Raw genomic sequence first — 26,666 nt, 5'->3', positions numbered from 1 at the left:
TATAGTAAATCATTTTTCTTTATTCTCAAAAAGAATCTCCACTGGTTCGGATAGGAAATTCACCATCTGTATACCTCTAGAAAAAAGGTCACAGTCAATACACATTTACAGCTGCATTCACGCATACAAAATTTTAAAGGTTAAGAAGTTATTTGGCAATTTTATATGAATAACCCGTTTTGTTTTAGTCTATTGCCATTGCCCCATCCAGTCAAAAAAAAAAAAATCCAGTGTACAGAAAGATATTTACAATCAAAAAGACTTCAAAGTGCTTGAGAATAGTGATTGTGTCTTCGGAGATATGTACATCTGCCTATACAAGTATGTACAGGTGAATTCACTATATAGCACGAGATTTCATTGCTGGGATATGGCTTGTATGGAAAGTGCTTTATACAGTACTTGGCCTAGGTGGAGTGAAGAGATGCTAATACTGAAAAATAAATAAGGTATGAGGGGCTATGGGTGAAATGGTAACCTTTTCAAAAGCTGAACAAGCTTATTAAGAAATATATACATAAGGTATCCATTGCAGGTTCCATTCATAACAGCGGCGTCAAACATACAAAATAGTCACTTCCATGACCAAGGGCAGGATGCGTTCAGCTTCTGGACTGGCTACCATCTGGAACCAAAATATCCTGTTGAAGCAGTGTAGACTGAAGGAGGATGGTGAATGCCAACCATGTATAGCCGGGCTCATGACATGTCGTCCTCGGTATTTACAACTGATATCTGCAGAAAAAAAAAAAGTTAACATTTGTTTTACCGGATCTATATTACAATTCTAGAGTCAGTCTTGTTCATTTTGGTCGTATACAATGCAGTACATCTTGCACCTTTAGAGAAAGCCACCACTTTAGTGACTATGCTTTGAGTCACTAATGCACATTAAATAGGCAACTTTGTAATATAATTTTAACAAATTTGCTTCTCCTCCTGGACTGATCCTTCCCACAAGTCATAAATAAAACCTGTTTAGTGAGGACAGTTGGGAAGAGCTAGGAGATGGGAGTTCTACAGGTTCTTCTGAAACTAGTTAGCTCCCCATACTCCATGACAGTCATCTTCAGTGATGGGGAGAACTCTGTTCTCCTTGAAGACAGGTTTTACCTGTGAATTTTGAATGAATGATCAGCTGAGGAGGAAAACAGATTTCTGCAAGATTTTAAATTGCTTTCATGTGCATTTATGAAAACAAATCACAATGTTACTTTAATTACATGTTGCAGCCCCAATATCATTAGTGCAAGTTTGAAGGATGCAAGGTGCTTTCATGGTACAGTATCAAGCCAAGTCACATTATTTAAGTCTAGTTTAAAAAAACCTTGAAGTTATGGGCTGGTTGATTAAGAGAACTACATGTAGCTAGTTAAAGCTCCACCAACACTGCAGTAATTACTGTACATGGGCAGAAGATTCACTATACTTTGTTGTATTTTTAGCATATTCACCTCATGGGGGGGGGGGGGGGGAGCTATTGATATAGCTTATGAAAACACTGAAAGCAAGAATGGGCACATGCACCCAAAGTCTAGGTGGCTTTCTGAAAGACATGACAAACCCTTGGACCACTAGATTCTAAGCAATGAACGAGATTGACATGACCCACTTAGGGTGTTCAGCCGGGTAATCCATTTTAAGCTGCGTGCTCACTTAGTTTTATCTGCAGTGGTTTGATCTCACGTGGCTGAACTTTTAACTGAATGTGGTATAGATTATGAGACTGAAATGGGTTGTCTCCTGTACAAAGCCATTTAGGGACTCCAGGAACCCTATTCTGATGTATGGCTTGCCAAGGTCTCCTTTGAAAAAGAAATTTATAGCCTAGAAGCCTGAAAAGTGTAAAGAACTTACTGCTGGATACGTGTGCCCTACATTGCCCCCGTGCCTTCCAATATCGATTGTGAGGTCCTCTTCTGTGGTTTTTAAGTACACAGGATTATCAAAATTCATGCTTTTCATGTTCTTCCTTTGCCAGTTACGCCACATGAGGTAGGCACCTGTTGCTACCATAACTAGTAACACTAGAGTAAAAGATATAACAAGAGTTACCACATAATACACAAACACCACACACACTAAGCCTTTGCTTGAAAGTGCTGAGAAGAAAACCCAACTCCAGTATCAAGGACATAACCCCAAGGTTTAGCCATTTACATCTCCACACTTACAGATGGGAAGAATTGCCCAAGCCGCAGATGCATCCTTAGTGGTACCTCCCTCATAGACAGATGTGTTACTCTTGAATTCTAGAGGGACCAACAAAAGAAAAAAAACAATTTATAGGGCAGGAAAACAAAGACAATCCAAGATTAATAAACTTAGGACTCAAATCTTAGAAAGTTATACTTCACCACAGACTGGGCGGTGAGCTGAACATCCACCCCCCCACCCCACTTTTTTTGCCATCAATACAGACTGATAGGAAGTAAACAGACAGAACACAATCTTGAAGTGTGCATGAGGAGGTGGTATTTGGGTTAGGGAAAGACTGGTACTTTGACAACATCCACAATGTACGAACCCTGGTAACATTTGAAAACAAATGCCTTTACAAAAATGGCTGACTTGTGCAAAGCTATGCCTTTAACAAGTTTAAGTATACATGGGCTATTATCTTAAAGCTAAATTAATGAAACAAAAAAAAACAAAAAAAATGCACTTCCATTAAAAAAAGTTGCACTTTGAAAGGAAATTTAAAGGGAACCTATCACCCCGTTTTTTAAAGATTAGATAAAAATAGTGTGAAATAGGGGCAGAGCTGGGCTTTACATTACTGCCTTTTTGGTGCCTTTACACCCCCGTTAGGCTGCCGAAATACCTTTGTGAAGTGGCCGTTTTGTCCTGTCACTCAAGTTGGTCAGGTCGGATGGGCGTGGTCACAGTGCTGTTTCTCCCCCAGATCAGGCTCATCATTACGTTGGTGGCGTAGTGGTGTGCGCATGTCCAAGGTCCCGAATCCTGCACAGGGGTGTGAAAATAGCAGCGATGTCCGTTATTTCATTGGTGGTCGGTGGGCGCGGCCATCTTGCTTTGGCCGCGCGTGCGCAGAAGCGGCGCTCTGCTGGCCGCGGCTTCAGGAAAATGGCCGCGGGCATCCGCGCGTGCGCAGATGGCTATCGCGGCGGCCATTTTCGTGAAGCCGAGATGCGAACTCTGCTTCACGAAAATGGCCGCCGCGATAGCCATCTGCGCACGCGCGGATGCCCACGGCCATTTTCCTGAAGCCGCGGCCAGCAGAGCGCCGCTTCTGCGCACACGCGGCCAAAGCAAGATGGCCGCGCCCACCGACCACCAATGAAATAACGGACATCGCTGCTATTTTCACACCCCTGTGCAGGATTCGGGACCTTGGACATGCGCACACCACTACGCCACCAACGTAATGATGAGCCTGATCTGGGGGAGAAACAGCACTGACCACGCCCATCCGACCTGACCAACTTGAGTGACAGGACAAAACGGCCACTTCACAAAGGTATTTCGGCAGCCTAACGGGGGTGTAAAGGCACCAAAAAGGCAGTAATGTAAAGCCCAGCTCTGCCCCTATTTCACACTATTTTTATCTAATCTTTAAAAAACGGGGTGATAGGTTCCCTTTAAGACCTGTAGGTTTTAAATGCCAAGTGAGGTTTAGTTGCATGTCCAGTGAATTATCTGCACTTCCAAAAATCATACGATGATCTAACGTCGCTAGGCAAAAAATTATATAACTGAACAGGAGGTTCTTAGTTGAGGTTTTTTGGTGCAGCGAATCATCTGCCTACACTGAATGACATCTCAATAGACTTACTCAGCTTCATATATGCTCATTAATGCTGGGTCTAAAGTCTGTTCTAAACCTCAGGCAAGTCACTTCAAATTCTGTAGAAGTGATTGACATGTTAATCTGCAAAGAAAGGAGCCCATCAGGTACCCATTATTAACATGCTCTACTGCGGTCCATAAACTAGCCACCATTAGTATATTTGAAAGTTACACAGGCACCCGGCTATCCTTGGAGCACACTGGCTGAAGATATTGTTATCTGAATGATCCTCAACAATTACATTTAAAAAAAAAAAAAAAAAAAAAAAAAAAAAGGGGGGGGGGGGGGGGGAAGAGTGGTAGCTTACAGTACTCCGAACAGTGAACTATAGCCAAGATTGGTTTAAGTCCAGCTTACACATCACAGCTTAGAATTGACACCTTATGAAGCCTTTTTACCCAGACTGTACTTGGTTCATATTAAGCACTTACCCACTGGAAGTGCTTTCTCAGGATGTAATCCTGTAGGAATGGTAATAGAATCTTCTTTCCTACCTTAAGACAGACAGATGTATTCTTTAAATGAAAGGCTTAAAAGACACCACATGTAGGCTAGCACAATTACAGCATCATGGACATCCCTGGTAGTAGATTGTGGCTACACATTTCACTAGTGACATGATCAGTGACTAGACTAAAACATAAGACTTCAGGACAAAGTGAATACATGTACTAATGTGAACAATGATTTACTACTTCTAAACAAAAACCTTAAGTGATTTTTCAAGAAAAAAAAAAAAAGACTCAAATTTCTTAAAGAGCAACTCATTTAATTTCCTAAATCAATACCAAGGGGGACAATAAGCAACCTTGTAAATTAGATTTTTAACAACCTTGTAGATCTCTTGTGATACAAGTGTCTTGCTTATTTGGTATCCAGATATGTATTCCATTCATAGTTCTGCAAGTTAACCATACAAGTCATGACCTGGTTTTGTATTTTGCTCCAATTACTGGCATTGTATTAAAACTGGGTGCAAAACATTCTGCAACAAATCTTGCCACATTTGAACATGTCCATAAGAGTACATGGTCAACAAGGTTTTTTTAGTTGGTGAAATCTGCTTTTCTTCATAAAGGGGCCTTTCTGCTATATAAAATGTAAAGATTGGTGGTTAGAACTGACTTACACAATGTCAAGAATTTTCTTGGTTAAAAATGGTCATTATCAAAATGGTCAATTCTGAGCAAAAAAAAAAAAAAAAAAAAAAAATCTGTATTCAATAAAGAGATGTCCCCATCACCGAGATTGGAGTTTGTGGCTGCAGTTGACGAGATTCCGTGTAGATAGGAGGTGAAGGAGCTAGTGGCAGATAAAGTTAAAAGGGCTTCCATTTTAATTAATCTTAATTGAGGTAAAATTACATATGCAGCAAAAAATTGCTTTGGAAAACCTGAAGAGTGTTGAGGTCTACTGCTAACCAAAGTTTACATTTTAGATAGAGGAAAGCCCCTTTATGAAGGCAAGCAGATGTCACCAGCTTAAAAAGAAAAAAAAAAAAAAAAATTGTCAGAAGGCAAAGTGTTTAATATATGACATACCTTTTTTACACCTTCTGTCGTCATACAGTTGTAAGCCAGCAGGGCACACGCAGGTATATTTTGGAGAGCGGTCATTTATCTGTGGAGCTGGCAAGCACAGATAATCACATCCACCATTGTGAGGTCTCTCGTTACACCAGTTTTTTCCTATTGACAAGTGATTTTAGATTAGAATACTAGAAGTGGAATGTGTGCATTTTCTAACCACTACATGAGCATACTACCTGGAGGCTGGATGAGGTCATGATAAACAATGATGTCTTGGGCATCGTTCAAGTTGTTAACCAATGTTTCCAATTCTTGGCCAGTAAACTTGTTGGCACCATAAATTGCTTCATTCTCCCCATCAATCCAATAGACCCTATCCTAGAAACAGAATAAAGTTTATGTAGACAGCTGTAAGCTGCTAAAGAGGTTTTTGCAGAATTACGCTTTGCTTCACCTCAAATATTGTAAGTGCAAGTGGATGAGCTAAGAATTCATGAGACTTCAGGATTATCCGGCGATCCTGTCCACCAAGGTCCACGCTACAGAGTTGGTGCAACTTCAAGTCAAGCCAGTACAGACGACTCTTCACCAAATCTAAAAAAAAAAAAATTAAAATTTTTTTTCTGCATTAATGTTGAATCCTATTAACAGTTTAGCAACATTTACCTAGTACAATGCCACTTGGTCGCTGGATGTCAGATGTCACGAGTTGCTGTCTGTCTATTCCGTTCATTCCAGCTTTTTCAATCTTCGCAGGCTCGCCCCAATCTGACCAATATATAAACCTAAAGGAAAGATCAGAGTTACAGCATAGTCAGTAACTCTACTGGCCACCAAGACCACCACCACCAAGTCACTGACAAGGTAGGCTTTAGAGTAGTACACCACTGTCATGGTCATAGTTAAAGATCTGTTTACAGATTTATCTAGGAAGTCTTGGTGATTATACGTCGCTCAAGCAGTGAAGTATACAGAGCAGGGTACTATACCACACCATTAAGTCCCCCCCCCCACTAACAAGACTTAATTTTAAATACATAGATCTTGGAATAAGCTTACACAATTGGATGTGTTTAAATAAAGTTCTCCTGTGCTGAGAATCTTAGAAATGTGCCCCTGCTGTGTAATGCCGAGTCTGACCGTACAGGAGCATGGTCTGATCATACCACAGCTCCGGGGAAGGGGGGGGGGGGGGGGGGGGGAGAAAAAAAAAAGATACCCCAGCAGGACATCTTTTGATATTCAGTGTCTAAAGTCAGGCTGTTTTATGCAAGACAGTGGAACTGTCCACAAGTCAGTCCGGGAAGCCTTTCTGCACCAATAACTTTTATTAAGGAGTGGTCTGAAGTCAAACTAAATTTCCTTCTAAATCCCTAGCCCTTTAGTGCTGCAATTTAAGTCCTTTTCTAGTATACTTACAATACATTCCCTACTGTTCCCCAACTATATGAACCACCGATGCATCTTTATTTCCTGAGTGATTCTTAATTTGAGAATCTTACACATTGAGTCTGCAGGGGGCTGAGGTAGTTTCCACAGCCCCTGCCTGGAATGAAGAGTCAGTGATGGGCGATTTTCAGGGGCTGTGCGACAAGGCAGGAACCCCCATATCAGGCACCCCCATAAGGGCAACACTAGCCCTGTATCTTGCAAGTAAGTGTTGTACTCACCCAGAAATGGGGTCAATGGCAATTGAAGATGGATCTTTTAAACCAGTGTTGAACAAGACTTTCCGTTTTGACCCATCAAAGTTTGACACGGATATTGTCTTTAATCCAGTATCGGTCCAATAAATGTTCTTGTAGATCCAATCAACCGCAATGGCAGCAGGACTATAGAGTCCATCTATGACCTTTACATGTCTTCCTATACTATCACGGCTATCCACAGATGCTCTGCAAGATAAAGAGAAATAAGTTGGATTTCTTCAGTTGTTGAGAGCCTGAACTATTGTATTAGGACCCATGCCCAGACAGGCAAATATTTACATATGACAGAAACCCATCTCCAATTATGTAATTTAGGTGAAGTTAGATTAACAGTATTGTAGTCCAATCAACTACGTTAATAGATCTTGAATGTAGTGGTATACAAAAAAAACAAAAAAAAGAATAAAGTTAAACAGTGAGCGTTTTAGGATTTAAGCTCATGAGGCCAAGTGTATTCATTCCTGATCCACCCTTCTTGACAAGGGTATCTTGCACCAAGTAGTGAGATCTTAGCAGCTGCATGAAGACTGGACTCCAAGGAGCAGTTACTCAGGCTAGATGGGAGAATTAAAGTATTTATGCTATTCTGACATTACAGAGCAGCTACACCAGCCTTACCAGGTTTAAGATCCATTTGACTGTCTTGTAAACCCTTCTATCAGATCTGCTTTAGGTGTCACTTACTGAATTTAGGCATTGTAAGCTAGGTCCAGAGGACGATCAAGACACGGTCATTAAAGTAGCCAGATTAGTTGTTACAGACCCTACTAGAATTTAGTTGATATCTGGAGATCGGACAGCCCTCTAACATTGTCGTGTAGTAAGGGAAGAAATTGCAATGCTATAGAGATTACCTCCCTAGAGGAAATTAGTGATTTGCCAACATTTAGAAGTTGACACTTTACTAAAATGGAATTTTTTTTCACTGTATCACTGGAGGGTGCTGCAACTCTTCAATCCATGTTACGTTGACATTTTGATATAGTCACCAAGAGATTTTATCTAGATAAGTTAAAATGTCCATCACAACAACCTGACATACCGAAATATTGACTTCTGAATGGTGTCGGCCCAGAAAAGACTATGCCCCAAGATATCTGCATCAAGTGCCACCGTGTTCCGCAGCTGCTCTACTAGTTGGATATATTCCTTCCTTTCAAGTCCGATCTTTCTGATATCCCTACGATTTGTGAATATCAGGCAAGGTTCTCTTCCTACAAGGGGAGTAGAGTGCTTCATTAAAAAACCATTGTGGATATACAAGACAAATTTTACACTGCAGAGCCCAAGGCATGTACAGTATGATCCATCACTAGCTAGTACAATTCATCATCCTATAGACTTACCTACTGCCTTACAGACACCGGTGGTCAGATCCATTTGGTAGCCTTTGCTGCATTCACATTTGTATCCTCCTTTCAGGTTAACACATATTTGACTGCAGATTCCAGGATTTTGACACTCATCAATATCTTAAAAATAAGTAGTTCAGAGTTTTAAAAACATTGTTTTGTCAATTCATGGAAGACTGACAGATTTTTCTGAGCACACCATAACTGACAAGTTATTAGTCAGCTGTTAAATGCAAAGGGTTAGAAGGTCTGTACAAGACAGAACCTTTCAAAGGGGCATTTTGTGACACTTACCTCCACATGTTTTTCGGTCAATCAGTTCAAAGCCAGCTAGACAATCACATTCATAGCCAACCACCAAGTCATGGCACAAATGAGAGCAGCCCCCATTATTCACCAGACACTCGTTCAAGTCTAGGAGACGTTAGAATAGAGAAATTGAAAGTTTAGACTCTGGAAATCAAAGGGTGTTGTCCCAAACAAAGAAGACCCCCCACTTTACTCTCCTTGGGTCTAGTGCAGAGTGCTGCCCTGGCCTGTTACATTGTAGTGGGGTCACATTGGGATTAAAAAGGAAAAAAAAAACCAAAAAACATTGCAGCCAAATTGGGCAGCGTTCTACACCGCACTGAACCACTGAGGGCACTTTTTACGAGACCGTTCTGTGACTGCAGGCAGAATATTCTCTTGAGGGGGCAATCTTTATAGCTACAACAACTAGCTATTTTAGTTATTTATTCTGATCATGAAGGATGCATTGCTAGAAGAGGAAGTCCCACTCTGAAGGAATGAGGAGATTAAAACTTTAAATAATTGAAACAGAAGAATTAACTGTTAGCTTTCCTTATTGACCAAGATGACTGGTGTATGAAGACAATCCTGTGGAACTGACTGCTGGGAAGAGTCCCTCATATTTTGAATTAGAGTAATGCTATAAATGAAATTTTTTTTTTTTTTTTTTCTAAAGTGTGGGGTGGGAATGTTTAAGCATGGGAACTATCTACAGAACACAGCTCTGAAGTGTGCAACATGCAGCAATTCTGCAGGAGATTTATAGGTTCTTGTCAGGCCTTGCTGGATCCTACCAGCCAGGAAGCCACTTATTCTAGAGACAGTTTCAGATTATAGAAGTGCAATGTAGAACATGCTTTTATATACACAAAGCAAAATAGAATCTAAACCCATTACCTGGCTTAGAGTTGGTAGAATGCAGGTATGGTGGAACTACCCCTGACCTGTAAACCTTAGGACCTTAAACCTTTTAAGAGTTTACTGAACGGATCCTCATTAGTTTAGCGCCTTAGACAATGGAGAATTTGCATGTTTGTTACAAACATACTATGCCAGGGCTCTAGTAAATTGAGCCCAGATCAGGCAAGGTACATGTTAGCAATTACCATGACTTGTTTCTCTACCAGGTATAAGATGTGGGATGCAGCATGTTCTTTGTTTGGAGACAGGGAGTTTAACTAGAAGTCAGCATGGTGCACAAGTAAGCTGAGTTTTGGAGGGTATAAACTGCCAGTGTTTGCAGTCATGCAGCTACAGCAAAACAGACTTGTTACAGCTTTAAAATATTAGTTTCAAGCATTTACAACAAAAAAAAAAAAAAAAAAGCTGCTTACTACACTCCTTTGCTGGTTCATCACTCCAGTCTTTGCAGTCTTTTTTCTGGTTGCACACCTTATGTATATCAATGCATTCCCCAGATTTGCACTTGAATTTTCCAGATCCTGAACACTGATTGACTAGAGACAAGACAGTACAAGGGAAATTGGAAGAGTCATAAGAGACATTGTTTTTTCTGGACAGCACTGCAAATAAAACCATTTTTTATGTACCCACCATTTTTGCAGCGCATTTCGTCAGTGCCATCAAGGCAGTCTCTCACACCATCACATTGCCTGGTACCATGAATGCAGTTCCCATCCTCACATTTGAATTGATCTGGCTGGCAAGTACGAGATGCTAAAAAAAAAAAATGTTACATCATAGAATGTTAGAGTTGGAGGGACCTCCAGGATCATCATGTCCAACCCGCTGCTCCATGCAGAATTAACTAAACAATCTCAGACAGATGTCTGTCCAGCCTCTGAAGACTTCCATTGGAGGAGAACTCCCCACCTCTTGGCAGCCCGTTCCACTCAATGATCACCCTCACTGTCAAAAATTTTCCAATACCTAATCTGCATCTTCTCCCTTTCAGTTTCATTCCATTGCTTTGTTTTTCCATGTGCAAATAAGGATAATCCCTCTACACTAACACAAGTAACAATATATAAATTATGTTACTCATGTTGATATGTAACTATAGGTTTGTTTCATGACAGCCCAATTTACAATTCTAAAATTGATAAACCTGCTTGTTAAGACTTGGCATGCTTGGGTTTTACATGTCTCAGGTGCCAAGACATTCTCTACCATCTCCCAAGTCTGGCTGTCAAAGGAGAATGGTTTCCTACCCATCCAAAACAATTGCCCTTAAGACAGTGAATTTTTATGCTCCACACCACTTCAGCTGTGTGACGGCCAAGAGTGGAGATCATAAGGACTTATTCACAAGAGTGGTCAGGTTTGCTAGTCTTCTAAAGGTTTGTACCAGTTATGCTGCCATCTTGTTAGGCAAGGGAATTCAGTGACTGCACATTGCTTCCCTGTAGGTCACATGGCTACATAGGCAATGTAATAAACAGGGTCTTTACCAACTAGGACATTACATGGACTGGTAAAACTAGTTTAAGCATAACAAGTCTCATCCCCGAGTTTCATATTTCTACACCACTTTCTAAACAGCCTTTAGTTGACATTTACAGCCAGCATCATCCACTGAAGCATTACACTGCAAATATTTAAGAGCTGACTTACAATAAGAGGTTGACCAGGCATAGGTTATGAAGTGTCCACAGGATAGATCATCAAGAGCAGCGGAGTGGGGGTCTGACACCCAGGGCCCCTACTGTTCAGCTGTTTTGCTTTGGCTGGAAGCTAATACTTTAGCTGGAGCTGCTGCAGTACAGCTTGCCTACAGTTTAAAAATTATCGCAAAGTTTATCCTCTGAAACAATACTCCTGTCCCTGCATTTATCATTCCCTCAACTACTGACCCCCATCTATCTGCAAATGATTTAACCTGTAGATGGGCATCTCATTATTATAGCGCCATTTATTCCATGGCGCTTTACATGTGAGGAGGGGTATACATAAAAACAGGTACAATAATCTTGAACAATACAAGTCACAACTGGTACAGGAGGAGAGAGGACCCTGCCTGCGAGGGCTCAATGTACTCATGACCTCTTTAAATGAGATGGTGGGAAGTGGAGAAGCGAAACTTACGGCAGTTCATTTCATCACTTTTGTCTTTGCAGTCGGCATCGCCATCACAGCGCCATTTCTTGTGAATACACTCCCCAGAACCACATGGAATCTCACTAGGAGAGCACCTCTGAGGTGACACAGGTTGGCGGCCACATTGTTCCAGAGATTCATCGGAGTGGTCGGCACAGTCAGCATCGTCGTCGCACACCCAGCTGAGGGGTATGCAGGTGTAGTTCTTGCACTGGAATTCATGAGAGCCACATGTGGCAGGGATGCAGTTCACTTCGTCACTACCATCGCTGCAGTCTTTGTGACCATTGCAGTAAAAGCTACTGGAAATACAGCGACCATTGGAGCAAGTGAACTCAGCCGGACTACAGGTCACATTCCCTGGTGGGGGAGGGAAGAAAATAAAATAAGTGAAGAGCTGACACTGCTATATTAGAAAGTTATGCAGACGTCAGTGACCCCGACACCCTGTAACCACCAAATGCTTACAAGCTGAATTTAGTCAAATCCCCCTCCATGTCACAAGCAAGATCAGCAGAACAAGTGAAAGTGGGCATCATGAGGGTGCCGTGTTCTGTTCACTAGCTAGCCGATACACACACACATACGATAACTGCGAGGTGAGTGGCAAGAAGTCAGAATGCAAGCCACAATGCCAAGGCTACAGCAAGTGCCCACAATGAGGATTTTACATTGCAGACTCTGTACCAATTGTGTGTTTCTTGGCATTTCAGTTTGAGACTTTGACATTTGTTTTTTGATACAATATTAGAGTCATGTGAGAACTATGAGTTTTTACTTCTGGATTATTTAGATATCATTGAAGACTGGAAAATCAACATTCACCCCCAAAAATTGGCATTTGGCAGATTTTAACTATGCAGTGCAGTTTATGCTGCAAAATAAAAACCCACACACCTTGACATTACATAGTGCGGCACCATTTCTTGGGATACGCCACTTAAACGGTCAGACATTTAATACCACAAGACAGAAAATTTTAGTGAGTCGATCCCTTAAATACAAGACATGGTACAAGTGTCCTAATTTTATCCCCAGCTGGATGCAGTCCCAAGGGCACAGCCACACATTTCATATTGTAGCCAAGTCAGCTGAGGAGTCGAGTATTTCAGAACCATGTCAGCGCAGTCACTTTCCACTCCTGTGCCATGCTGTGACCCACTGGCACTGAAGACCGCTGAATAAATCATGTTCAGTTAAAATGCTCATATGTACCCAGCTTGGAAGAAAAAAAAAAAAAAAACCACACTACACCAACAATAAAATGTTATGTGCATGCAGCAGTGTAAAGGATTGGCAAGAGCTCAGAGGAAACGTTGCTTTATTGCCCCTGTGAGTTCTTGGACAGCAGCTATGGGAATTGCGCACTTACGACAGTTCTCTTCATCCTCTGCAGTGTCACAATCGGGTTCACCATCACAGAGCCACGATATGGGGATACATTGCATGGAGCGGGCCCCACAACTGATCTCAGTCTCTCTGCATGTTCTCATATCTACAAGACCATAGGGGGGGGGGGGGGGGGGGAGAAGAAAAAAAAAAAAGCACTATAATGTACATAACCATAGACTACAGTTTTAGAATTGTAGCATATATATGGAGACCTGCTTGTAACAATTTTGGAATATATGAAAAAATAATTGATAATCCAAGAAGTTAGTATGTTGACTATCAGAATCATACCAAAGGCATAAAGCCCATTGACAACTAATGGGGGAGGTGCTGAAACCGACTGCTATTGTCTTGTCGGTGCCAGAAAGCATAAAGGTACCGTCACACTAAGCGACGCTGCAGCGATAGCGACAGCAATGCCGATCGCTGCAGCGTCGCTGTGTGGTCGCTGGAGAGCTGTCACACAGACCGCTCTCCAGCGACCAGCGATGCCGAGGTCCCCGGGTAACCAGGGTAAACATCGGGTTGCTAAGCGCAGTGCCGCGCTTAGTAACCCGATGTTTACCCTGGTTACCAGCGTAAAAGTTAAAAAAACAAACAGTACATGCTCACCTGCGCGTCCCCCAGCCTCTGCATCCTGACGCTGACTGAGCTCCGGCCCTAACAGCACAGCGGTGACGTCACCGCTGTTGCTTTCACTTTCAGTTTAGGGCCGGCGCTTTAGTGTCAGGAAGCAGAGGCTGGGGGACGCGCAGGTGAGTATGTACTGTTTGTTTTTTTAACTTTTACGCTGGTAACCAGGGTAAACATCGGGTAACTAAGCGCGGCCCTGCGCTTAGTAACCCGATGTTTACCCTGGTTACCAGTGTAAAATATCGCTGGTATCGTCGCTTTTGCTGTCAAACACGGCGATACACGGCGACCTAGCGACCAAATAATGTGCAGACCTTCTAGCAGCGACCAGCAATTTCACAGCGGGATCCAGATCGCTGCTGCGTGTCAAATACAGCGATATCGCCATCCAGGTCGCTGCAACGTCACGGATTGCTGGCGATATCGCCTAGTGTGACGGTACCTTAAGAATGTGCAACATGCAATGTTACTGAGTATCAGGACAAAGTTCAGACTAATCTAAGCACCTAGACAGAACGTTTCCACCAATTACAATTGTTAGTCAAGATTTGACCAGCATCACCTTGAGATGTTATATAGCAATATGAATGGTTTGTGTGTGCAGAAGCCATCACTTACGACACAGCTCTGCTGTTTCATCAGAGCCATCCTCGCAATCTGGGTCTCCATCACATTGCCACCGCTCTGGAACACACTGACCATTGGCACATACAAAGTCTGCCTCTGCACAAGTTTTCTTTACTGTGAAGGATAAAAAGAAATATGTACATGAGGTTTTATATTCATCTTTACAGCACTCCATTTCCTTAATGCTTTAACAGAAAGTCTGCCAAAGAAATTAGGCAAGAAAATGTGCAGGGGGTATGGGTGGTGGTATGACCAACACCAACAGAAGCAAATTGTCTAAGGCTTTGGCTTCTTTAAAGGGAACCTGTCACCAAAATGGAAGATGAGCTAAGCCCACCGGCATCAGGGGCTTATGTACAGCATTCGGTAATGCTGTAGATAAGCCCCTGATGTATCCTGAAAGATGAGAAAAAGGTTAGATTATACTCACCCAGGGCAGGGGTGGTCTTGCTGCGGTCCGATCCGATGGGCGTCGCGGTCCGGGGCCTCCCATCTTACGATGACATCCTTTTGTCTTCATGCTGCAGCTCCGGTGCAGGCGTACTTTGTCCTGTTGAGGGCAGAGCAAAGTACTGCAGTGCGCAGGTGCCGGGAAAGGTCAGAGAGGCCCAGTGCCTGCGCACTGCAGTACTTTGCTCTGCCCTGCCCTCAACAAGACACAAAGTACGCCTGCGTCGGAGCATGAAGACAAGACGAGGACGTCATCCTATAAAGATGGGAGGCCCCGGACATCGCACCAGACCGCAGCGGGACCACCCCTGGGTGAGTATAATATAACCTCTTTTTCTCATCTTTTAGGATACATCGGGGGCTTATCTACAGCATTACAGAATGCTGCAGATAAGCCCCTGATGCCGGTGGGCTTAGCTGACCTTCCATTTTGGGGGGGTGACAGGTTCCCTTTAAAAGACATCAGCAAAAAAAATTATTTTTATTAAGCCTTACCGCATGAACTTTCATCACTCCCATCTGAACAGTCTTCGTCCCCATCACACTTCCACACCGAAGTAATACAGCGTCCATTTCCACACTGAAACTGAGACTCCTCACAGAGTGTCTTGGCCCCTAAAGATATATAAATTACATGCTATATAAATCTCCATCCAGTAACTTTTGCAATAACCTTCTAGGAGGGTTCATGAGATTTTTAATAAGGCCTTCACAAAGCAAAGATGCAAGCATAGGGCCTGTACAATGTTATGATTCGAGTACTTGGCATTTGAGAAATTAGACCCATCATGATTGGGTCTAGATCCATTTCAGCAAGCCCCAGCGGATTTTATATTCATGTGATCTAGATTTTACAGAATAAAGTAGGAATTTTAAAATGGGGTATGTTGTCTCAGGAACTAAAGACCTTTTTGTTCTTCAATTACAGGTAAGAGAATGGAGGACACTACTTACTGGTGGGCAAGATCTTAAGTCATGCCAACTCAGGTCTGACTTTAAATGAGAGGTCTGTATTAAGGAACAAGTTAGAATAAGCCATTGGCAGCATCTACAGCAACAATTAAAGATCTATACTGTACAATACACTAAACCTATGGACAGGTGTGGAAGCTTTCAGAGGGTAGTCCACAGAGTTTTGTTTTTAACCAAAGGTACTCCCTTTACAGTGCACTACACGATTTCTACCAGTTCAGACCGTAGCCCTGCTGCAGCCACCTGTGCTGATCTGCAGGTGAGTATGCCAGATAAGACAAGATTCATTATAGTTTGTAGTGTGGAAGCACTGATCAGGTTTTCCAGCATTTCCACCTCCCCCAATAGGAAGCCTCATGCAGCATTTTCTACAGGCAGATCCAAAGAAGTAGGTGCACAGTCATGATTACCAACACCAGCATAAGGAACCATTAGTTCCCCATAAGTTGCCTGTGTAATTACTGTATAGCTTAAGCCCATACAGTGAATGAAACATTCCCCCATTCATTTAGAATGCTTAGACTAGAAACAGAAGACAGCCATGGACATGCAGGCTATGTGCCACATTGCAGAAATATCCGCATTTCTGCAACTCCCTGCCACAGGTATAACGCATGCAGAGTTGGCATACGTTTTCCTGCTAAACACTAGTGTTTTGCAAGCGTTTTTAGCTTGCAGAATGCCAGTGTTTCCAAGCGATTTGAAGCATCGTTTGGAAAAGTGATTGACAGGTTGGTCACACAAGCATGGTGCTTGACAAGTGTGACTTTATACTATTGATGCTGCCTATGCAGTATCAATAGTAGAAGATAGAATGTTAAATTAAAAAAAAAAAAAAAAAAAAAAAAATTTAATCTCACCTTCCGACAGCCCCTGATCTCAGCAGCGCTCCCGGCGGCTTCCCTTCCCAGGGATGCTTTACGTGAAGGACTTTGCAATGTCACGGTCACGTGACTGCAACGTCATCCCAGGTCCTTCATGCAATGCATCCCTGGGAACGGAAGCCACCGCGTGCACTTTTTTTTTTAAACACACCTAGGATTTCAGAGCAGCAAGCTAATGCACCTATAGACAAGATATTGCAATCACTATTCACTGTGCCCCCCACAAAAAAATAAAGTTCTGGAGCACAGATGAAGACCACCAAGTGCTGGAACCACATTGCCATCTCATAAAGGCTGCCTAGATTTGCTGATGCAAGCCTTGTCAGAGCTTTAATGCTGCCTAGGGTGTTCTAGGTTACAAAACTACAGCAGCATCTAAGGGAAGTTTTACGAGACTGCTACATTGCTCTGTTTACATTCTATAAAAAAAAATAAAAAATAAAAAAATGCCAAAATTTTTTTTATTTGTGCAGTGGGTTCAATAAGAAAAATACACAAGACTTGGTACACTGCTATGCCAACTTTTATAATTACATAATTTAACCCTTTCATCTGGATGTGAAAGATAAGCAAAACTGGAGATTTGCTACAACTGGCCCCCCCCCAAAAAAAAGAAAAAAAAAAAAAAAAAGTGTATAACCTTCCAAACTCCACCTCCAAGAAGTTACAAGTTAACAGTAGTAATGCACCTACAGCCACATGCAATTTTAGACATTACCTGCAGAATAGGTGGTGAACAAGTACCATATTCAAAACAGTGCTGCACTTTCATGCAAGACAGAATCTGAGTTCTCTGTAGTGTGAACCTGACAGATCCCTTTAAGAAGGCAGTCTAGTACATCAGGATATTTTGAAGATAAATGAACAGCAAGTCAAGGAACCAAGCTGTACAGAGAGGAAAATTAAAGTACGGTAAATGTATAGTAAGTGCACAATGCCAGCTCTATGAAGTACTGGAACAATGGCGCAGATTACCAGCTAGTTCCTAAGCTTTAGTCAGGAGAGCAGATGCTTTACATTCTGGAAGAGACGTATTAGGAGTCACATGAGAATGATCATTCTGTCTACAGGCAGCCAGACTAGTGACTGCATCATACACCATGCAACATCTGACCCCTACTCCGTAAGGTTTAGCCGACTCCTGGAGCACATTTAGTACTTTTATACGGACAATTGGTTTGACATAAGGAGACTACAAAGTGGCTTGAGAAAGTTTCCTTTTAGGACTCATTTGTACCATGCATCCTGTATGATCAGTACACCCATTATAAAGCATGCTTCAGGGAAGTTCCCAACATGAAGATGCAGGCACAACGCTAAGAGTCAGCATGTCCTTCAGAAGATGAACACATTGGTAGCCCCCTCCAATAACGTTCTGTTGGATCTCCAGGTGGCTTAGAGACCCCAGATCAGAAGTAAGGCATATCCAGTGAACATTCCAACCTTATAAGCATGAGTTACTGTCAGTTCTACCAGTCATCAGAAGTGCTCAAGAATCAGCCACCAAAGTACACTTGTTCATGGTCTAATCAAGCTGGTGAGAGAATTCAGGGAGCACAAACTCTCCATAACATTCTACAGGGAGAGTTTAGATTAGTCATTACAAGCACAGTGGTTCAGCCCGACAACTGATCCGCTTACATATAGCAGATTGGCTGCTAACTGTCAGATGTCACCATATGGCAATTTTAAGGTGGACATGGAAAGAGGCTCCCAGATAATCCTTCTGACCCAAAGAAACTGCATGATAGATACCAAGGTACCTTTACATGGCAGATATTGTGTGGGAAAGAAACAATTGCAGTGGAATCAGAGGCTTGTACTTGGATTTCTGCCATGGATTTACAGTTTGCACAGCTGCAGACCTAGCCTAAACAACTAATCCCCAGATTTCCACATCAATAATTTGTGTTTAAGATTATGCGTTTTTTACGGCATTTTTTCTGTGCAGAAATGGGCCAAAAATGCTATGGAATCCTTATGCAAGCTTATTCAGTGACAATCCTGAAGTGTGCACATTATCAGTAAATTTCCATGCGTATTTGCAGTACATTTTCTGCAGCATGTCATTTTTTGCGTTTATGCACTCATTAACTTCAATTGAGTTAGTCAAATCCACAGATATAGAAGTGTTTGCAGATTTGCTGAGCTTTTTGTTTTACCGGCTTCCTATAGTGTCCCACGCTGTCATTTGTGTGACAGCGTGCGCTGTCACAGCGCTGCAGGAGCATACTGGCAGATGTCAACATGACCCCACAGCTGTGACTGACCTGCAGGTGTGGGCGGATGAGACTACTGCTCCCATCAGGCTATGTCTGCTGTCACTGGTAACTGACAGCAGGTGCCACTGATGGGAGATGTAGACTCATCTGCCAGAACTTGTGCTCAGAAAAAAAAAAAAAAGGGAACATACATATTCAAATAAAGACCCATTATACTCACCTTAATACCCTTGTCGCCTAGAAATAATGCAAGATAAAACATACTCGTCTGCCTAGTCCACACAATCCCGAACATCCCACAGCAATCTCACCTGTAGAACGGTCACATTAGGAGATGTGACTGCTCTACCTGGCGATACTGACAGGAGGTAATCGCTCCCACAGTATCACAGAGCTGCTGTGAGAGTTCACCAGCTCAGGTACTCTTACTTATGGCACTGCTGCGTGAGAACTTTCCCACGCAGCAGTGGTGCAATAAGGGTGATCAACGGAGCCGACGAACTCTGGCAAACTCACGGCAGCTCAGTAATACACCGACAGGAGGCAATCTCTCCCTGTGTATCGCTGTCTATGAGAGCAGTCACACAACTACTATACTCCTGGGATCATTTCTATAGTTTGACTTGAGAAATGTGCACTGAAGAATAGTGACTATAGTTCTATACATTAAAGGCTCATCTCCTTCTACAAAGTGCATGCTTGCTGTCATCCAGCCTGCTGGGAGGTGCGTTCAGGCCAGAGATGCAATGATGCCCAATATCCAGCTAATGAGGCAGCATCAGAGCAGTGCAGGAGCATTGATGTCAGCAACTCTTCACGGATACTGCTCGGCCTTAGTGACAGTGCCTGTAAGCACTACATGTTCGGCCACTGCATTGGTGGCTGTAACCTAGGCAACTAGCCTTTTAAAGAGAAGGTCAGCAGCTTTACCATTTAATCCGAGATCAGCATAATATAGGTCAAGACAGCTTGATTCCAGGGATGTGACAGTTTCACTACAATCAGCGTTTTATCAGCACAAGACCACTACTACCCAATTAGCTGGTCTGCCAAGTACATGAGACTTAATCTGTGTAACCCCCACCCCCTGGACTGACTAGCAGCTTGCTGTCACTGTACAGATGTCAGGAGTGTGGGTTATACACAGCTCAGCATCATGACCACTGCTACATGTACAGCAGAGAAAACAGATTCTATCAAGACTGCAGCAAGCAGATGAACGATGCAATCATAACTTAGGACCAGCAAACTGTCAGACACCTTTAGCTTCTGCAGCATGGGAATTCTCCCTCGAAAAGGTTTAACAAGCAACAGAATATGGAGAATACTCCCCCTCCAAGATTCAGCAAGTGGGTCTAATCTTATCAAGCACCGGAGTTAAATAAATGCCAATAAAGCCCCGGTGTTAATCTTACCACACGTGTACTCAGAGGGAACAATTGTAGACATTGTGCTGGTACACAAGGGATGTATAGTGGCCCAGGCTTTACACAACGTCCTGAGTATATAGCCAAGTTCTCAGAAATTGGAGGATGGCAGAATAAGTGACAGTCAAGCAGCTACTTGAGAAAAAGTTTTGCCTACAAACAAGTCTAAAACTGAAGAAGCTGGTACTTTAGCCAAATCTAAAAAGTCTGCACAAAAAGGGGGAAACAAGTGTAGGGATTGTTTTCTGGTGAATTTCCGTAGTCAACCTTTTATCACTAGGAAAGTAAAGATGAGTAACAACAATTTAGGAGTTATTCCAGAAAGAAGCACTGCCAGACATTGTATAGAAGCACATTACAGGGAGATATGCCTTGGTGGAAAGTATAATAGAGTGGTCCTTTAATGAAGGGTGTACATCTGCTGAAGGCTCCTCCAACCACAGGCTGGCCTACATTTCTGCTGCAGTTTAAGCCACTAGTGGTATAAGTGATTAACCCCTTGGCCATGACACCCTTTAGTACCCCATTTACTTCAATGTGCTCTGTGACTACAGCATTTGATCTGTACATTGAGCACTTGGAGTTCATTCATTAGTTTACCCTGGGTATGAATGGAGTATAGCCCTTCAGCAGAACAGGTCACCGGCCATTTACTATACTGGGCCACGCAAACCACTGAAGTTCTAGATTTCCATGTGAATGACATGAAGACGGTGAGCAGTGATGGCACCGAGTGTCCTTGTTGCACAGGGGAAGAGCTGCAAGTGCTTTATGTTGACCTTCACCACTACACTTAAAGTAATGTTTAGAGCAGTTGTCTAAGAAAATATGCGTTTACAGTTACCAAACTGGGATTTGATCACCTGTATTATATAATTATGCCACTGTCTGACAGAAGAGGGGCAGCGTCGCTTTTAAAGTGAAGCAGTAAAGCCATCTGCAGCTTTTGCAGACATTGGATGCCCACTCAAGAACAAGACCAAGTGCTTACTCAGTTCCACGTAGCACACAACACCTGACTACACAGCAGCTTCCCCAACCAGGAATCCTGGAGATCTGCCACCCCAGCTGACAGGTTAAGCCAGGTCTATCGTAGAATTTTTCACCCTGCCCTTACAGGTAGAAATAGGAGTAGGGACTCCCAGGAGGTGAGAGCCCTTGTCACTCCAAGTCTGCAGACACCATCCTGATTGATGACAATGGGACAACATGCTACAGTTCAACCAGAAGTGCCTACACCTCATTGTAATAAAAAACCCTAGACTAAATAGTCTTTGACTTTACTAGTGTAGAATGACCTTTAGGCCCATTGTTTGCCATGCTCACTCTGCATTTGACAGTATTCATAACGTTGGTCTTTCTGGAGACTGAGGTCCATGGCAACCAGTTTAAGGTTTCGTTCTAGATGGAAACAGTATGAAGCTTTGGACACCATTTGCCCTCCTTGACAGCCATGTCCATCATCCTACTGTCAGAAGAGGCCAACAGCTTCCATCGTTTCACACACCCAACTTGACTCATTCAACTCTGAGGCTCAATCATTTCTGGGAGATTGAATGAACTCCGACCAAGTCATGACTGGACTGAAAGGAAGTGAACAGCCCCCCCATTTGATCATACTCCTATAAGCTATCCAAGACTGTACAAACTACAAGAACCAGGTTGACAAGAGAACTTCCACCTATAGCTACATTTTACCTTGTGACCTTTGGGGGGGGGGGGGGGGGAAAAAAAAAAAAAAAAAAAAAAAAAGCCTGAGGAGCCATTTACACAGATTGTAAAAATTCTTGGTCTGTTTCATATCAAAGTGGGGCTCGCAAAGTTGTGTGCACGCTACGTACAGACCACCATTCAGTATGTATGGAATCCAATAGCTAGGGTCATGTAGTAATTCTTTGCCTATAGCCAAGGCTCACCATTTGCTAGCTGCTCCCCACCAAATTGGGGGCACCCAACACAGAAGAACTTACCATACTCTGACTTATCCCCGATTTGACCCTTAGATTCTTCTGCTTGTGAAACCAGCCCAATACCCTTAACCCGGTCCCTGATGCCATCACATGCCTACTCAGAAGTGGCCTCAGGTTACTACCATACTAGCATGAAACTTACAGAACATACAACAGGTCATGGATCGTGCAACCATTTCTACCATTCTGTACATTAATTTACATAGGACCTTTCAGGAACATGGCTTAAGATAGCCAAAAAAAATAAACATTTAAGGGGTCATCCACAAGCTATATACAATGGCTTGAAAGTGGTTACTGCTCCCAGTTAAGTGATTGGGTTTGCCACATAATACACGGGCAGGATATGTCAGAGCAAGAGACCCTAATCTGTAGGTCTCCAATACTGTATATAGAGAATGGACAGCCCCTTTAAGCTTGTTGGCCTGCACCAGTGTGGCTTAATAGCAGCTGAAGCTGGGCCCAGCAGAGTAATTGGGGGTGCTCCCATATGGCAGCTCATTATCACAAGATGGCATGCCAGGAGTATTAGTGACCATGGAAGATGCCACCTGACCTGAGGCCACAGATAGCCAGACAGGCTCATTGAGGAACAGGCAATATGTCTGCATCAGCCTCTCCACAAAGTGGCAGAATAAAAAACACAAAGGAAGGAGGTGGCTGGGGACCAACTGGGAGACAGAGGGTTAACCCACTGCTGGAACTTTGTACAGAGTCAACAAGAACCAGGATTATGGGGGGCTTCCCAGCACCCAGAGATCAAGCCCTTCAATAAACCCTGGAGCTCCTTGGTTATTGGGGTCACGAGAGGACAAGGGTCACCCACAGGAGTAGTGGCAGTACAGCGGGCACCTCACCACATTCCCAGATGGGTAGTGCCACTGGTGATGCCCCTAGGCCAGACAGAGCACAGCGGCCTGCTCCTCTATGGGGGGCTTATTAGGGGGACCAGCCCTAGAGACCCCCGAGGGTGGGCTACACTGCCAGCCAGGACAGGGCACTATATATAGCAGAGAACACATGGCACAATACCCAGCAGGCAAAGGAGCCTTAACCCTTCCATCACCAGACCCATTAACCCCTGACTCCCGGACCAGCGCCCAGCTGCAGCAGCGATGGGTAGGGGGCAGGTAGCCCACCTGAGCGCAGAGCCATGCCCGCAGCACTCACCATGTACCCAGCATGTGGCCAGCAGTAGCAGCAGCACAACCCTCGGCCAGGACGAGCTCATGTCGCGGCCCCCCAGAGAGCCAGCTGGAGGGGGAGGACACTCAGGGAAACACCACCCTCTCTTTGTAATCCCGGAGAGCAGGTTGCTGCCCCCGTTTTCCTCCGCTCCACGTTACCGGCACGAAGCAGGCGACAGTTCCCCGGGCGGCCGTGCAGGGTTCCCAGGCAGGGGGCGGAGGAGACGTGCGCTTCCCGGCGGCTCCACAGACGCTGCCTTATAACAGCGGCGGCAGCTGGCGGTGCAGCAGGCGGCGTGAAGATGAGGATCTGGAGCGGCAGGCGGCGCCCCCGAGCACACTGGAGCGGCTCCTCCGCACGGCGCTGTGATCCGGCTCGGCCGTGGATTGCATGATCCGGGAAACCGTGCAGCCCGCACTGGTGCCGGCCGGGGATGAGAGGCGTGTGTGCATCACCTGACGGGGGAGGAGGGCAGGGGCGGCGAGCACATGGCGGCGGCGGCGGCTGCTGTCAGCCCGGGAGTGACATGTGTCAAGGGGAGGGGAGCGGTGACTGCGGGGCCTGCCTCCTGGTGTCCTTCATGTCACATGTGTGCTCCTGTCAGGTCACCACAAACATGGCCACTGAACAGCACTGGTGGCGCGTATGTGCCCATACACTGGGCCTAACCTGTTATATACCTCAGAGCTGCACTCCCAATTCTGCTGGTTGCCATTGGAAACAGCGATATGCGTCTCTGGGAGAACGACTAGCTGTGCACACGTTCACTCTTTTGAGCGTCTTCTGACGACCTGACGTTCTGGTGATTTCCGCTCTGAAGACGCTCTATGCTTTATAACACGTGTAAATGGGATAATAATAACTGGGAAGGTTCGAAATAATTTCTGGACCATTTTGCCAGTGTTGTCACTAGCGGTTTCTTCTTTGTGGAATGGAGAAAAAAAAATAAAACAAGCGGAAAACTGTATTAAAAAACAACAAAAAAATGTCGAAAAACACTCGAAAAGACCACCGGTGGCCAAAAACATTGAAAAATGGCTGAAAACTCCACTTCAGAATAAAAAAAGCCCACATGTCCTGCAGATCATGGCGTCCTGATCCTGAGACCCCACCAATCGCTCAAACAGCCAGTCTGAAACAAGTAGCTGGGGGCTTCTGCCTGAGCGTGCGGCAGTCCGTCTCCGTAGGGCTCTCTGCTCCGATGGGTTATTCATGGCGGCTTTTTGAGTGATCGGTGGGAGTCTCAGGACCCAGACCCCCTACCAATCTACAAACTATTTTATGTAGTGCGTACCACGGAAAAAATCTACATGATTAGCAATGTGTTAGGGTAACCATACATATAAGACCAGAGCTATCCAAAGCCACCAGAACTGGGCGGCTATGGTTATGGGGTGTACACGTCAGAGCGGGTCATGCATGGTGACTATTAACATGCCCAGTTCCTTGCCCTTCCTGCTGCATGCTCAGGGGGATAGCTATCTGCCTGAGCACCCGTGTATTGGGGAGACGGGAGGAATCGCTGCCTCTCACCACTATTGGAGGTCACTGTATAATGTCTCCTATATGTAAATCACAACAAAAAGGGAAAAGTAGATATTTCACTAGATAAGAGCACTGGGAGATTTCAAGACACTGTGTTCATGACGTCATTAGGACATTTTCATTATTCAACCTCTCAAAGAACGTGAGTGAACCGCGGTCTGTCCATACACGGCTAGCACCAGACAAAAGGAAACCTTTTCAAGATGGGTGGTGGCCATGGTGGCCATTTTGAAGTCGGCCATTTTGGATTCAACTTTATTTTTTCCAAGGGGAAGAGGGTCATGTGACACATCAAATTATTGAGAATTAATGGCCACCAAGGTCTCCTGATCTGACCCCCGTAGACTTTTATCTTTGGGGTCACCTGAAGGCAATTGTCTATACTTTGAAGATACGACTATGACTAAGGGCAGTACTGCCTGAAACGCGTCAGCTTGTTTTTATGATGCTCTAATAAAGGACAAGATTTTTATTCTATCTTCATCTCCTCCATTCACTATTTGCATGAGCTGGACAAGTGAGTGATTTGCATTTTCACCTGGGAGTCAGCTGGCAGGAGCTTGGTGGTGATCAGTGCTCTGCACATGTCTATTGAGAATTGAATTCTAATACGTCTGGCTGGGTGAGCTGATGGAATCCTAGTATCTGGAGTTGGAATGATGCTCAAAATCAAAGTGGAAATGAAGTTACGGGATGATCCAACCAGTGGAAATGCCTCAAAACAAGGAAATGATGCTCAGTAGTGTGTGTGGCCTCCATGTGCCTGTATGATCTCCCTACAACATTTGGTCATGCTCCTGATGAGGCGGCGGATGGTCTCCTGAGGTATCTCCTCCCAGACCTGGGCTAAAGCATCTGCCAACTCCTGGACAGTCTGGTGCAATGTGACGGTGGATGGAGCGAGACATGATGTCCCAGATGTGTTCAATCAGATTCAGGTCTGGGGAACGAGCAGGCCAGTCCATAGCTTCAATGCCTTAATCTTGCAGGAACTGTGACACACTCCAGCCACATGAGATCTGTCATTGTCCTGCATTAGTAGGAACCCAGGGCCAACCGCACCAGCATATGGTCTCACAAGGGGTCTGAGGATCTCATCTCGGTATCTAATGGCAGTCAGGCTACCTCTGACGAGCACATGGAGGGCTGTGCGGCCCTCCAAAGAAATGCCACCCACACCATTACTGGTCATGCTGAAGGATGTTGCAGTCAGCAGATCGCTCTTCATGGCATCTCCAAACTCTGTCACGTCTGTCAAATGTGCTCAGTGTGAACCTGCTTTCATCTGTGAAGAGCACAGGGCGCCAGTGGCGAATTTGCCAATCCTGGTGTTCTGTGGCAAATGCCAAGCGTCCTGCACGGTGTTGGGCTGTGAGCACAACCCACATCTGTGGACGTTGGGCACTCAGACCATCCTCATGGAGTCAGTTTCTAACCGTTTGTGCAGGCACATGCACATTTCTGGCCTGCTGGAGGTCATTTTGCAGGTCTCTGACAGTGCTCCTCCTGTTCCTCCTTGCACAAAGGCTGAGGTAGCAGTCCTGCTGCTGGGTTGTTGCCCTCCTACAGCCCTCTCCACGTCTCCTGGTACATTGGCCTGTCTCCTG

General features: G+C 44.2%; 1 protein-coding gene across 2 annotated transcripts; it reads right to left on the bottom strand.

Annotated features, from left to right (window-relative positions):
• Positions 1–23,784, bottom strand: VLDLR (very low density lipoprotein receptor). Of its 2 annotated transcripts, XM_077249127.1 has the most exons (19): positions 23,497–23,768; positions 15,347–15,466; positions 14,393–14,515; positions 13,122–13,244; positions 11,738–12,109; positions 10,247–10,369; positions 10,027–10,149; positions 8,696–8,815; positions 8,396–8,521; positions 8,092–8,263; positions 7,011–7,235; positions 6,007–6,125; positions 5,795–5,934; positions 5,577–5,718; positions 5,353–5,499; positions 4,243–4,305; positions 2,175–2,252; positions 1,858–2,027; positions 1–735 (listed from the first exon to the last, which is right to left on the bottom strand). In XM_077249127.1, exons 1-19 carry the CDS (start codon positions 23,555–23,557, stop codon positions 700–702), a joined length of 2,583 nt encoding a protein of 860 aa, XP_077105242.1. In that variant the 5' UTR covers positions 23,558–23,768; the 3' UTR covers positions 1–699. The 2 variants fall into 2 exon arrangements, with proteins under 2 accessions (XP_077105242.1, XP_077105243.1); XM_077249128.1 differs by lacking the exon at positions 4,243–4,305 and having other exon boundaries at positions 23,497–23,784.
• Positions 23,785–26,666: the final 2,882 nt, after the last annotated feature.

This window comes from Ranitomeya variabilis, chromosome 1 (genome assembly GCF_051348905.1).
Source record: "Ranitomeya variabilis isolate aRanVar5 chromosome 1, aRanVar5.hap1, whole genome shotgun sequence".
Lineage (NCBI taxonomy): Eukaryota > Metazoa > Chordata > Amphibia > Anura > Dendrobatidae > Ranitomeya > Ranitomeya variabilis.
The sequence above is the reverse complement of the archived record's forward strand: the minus strand, read 5'-3'. Positions and strand labels throughout refer to the sequence as shown.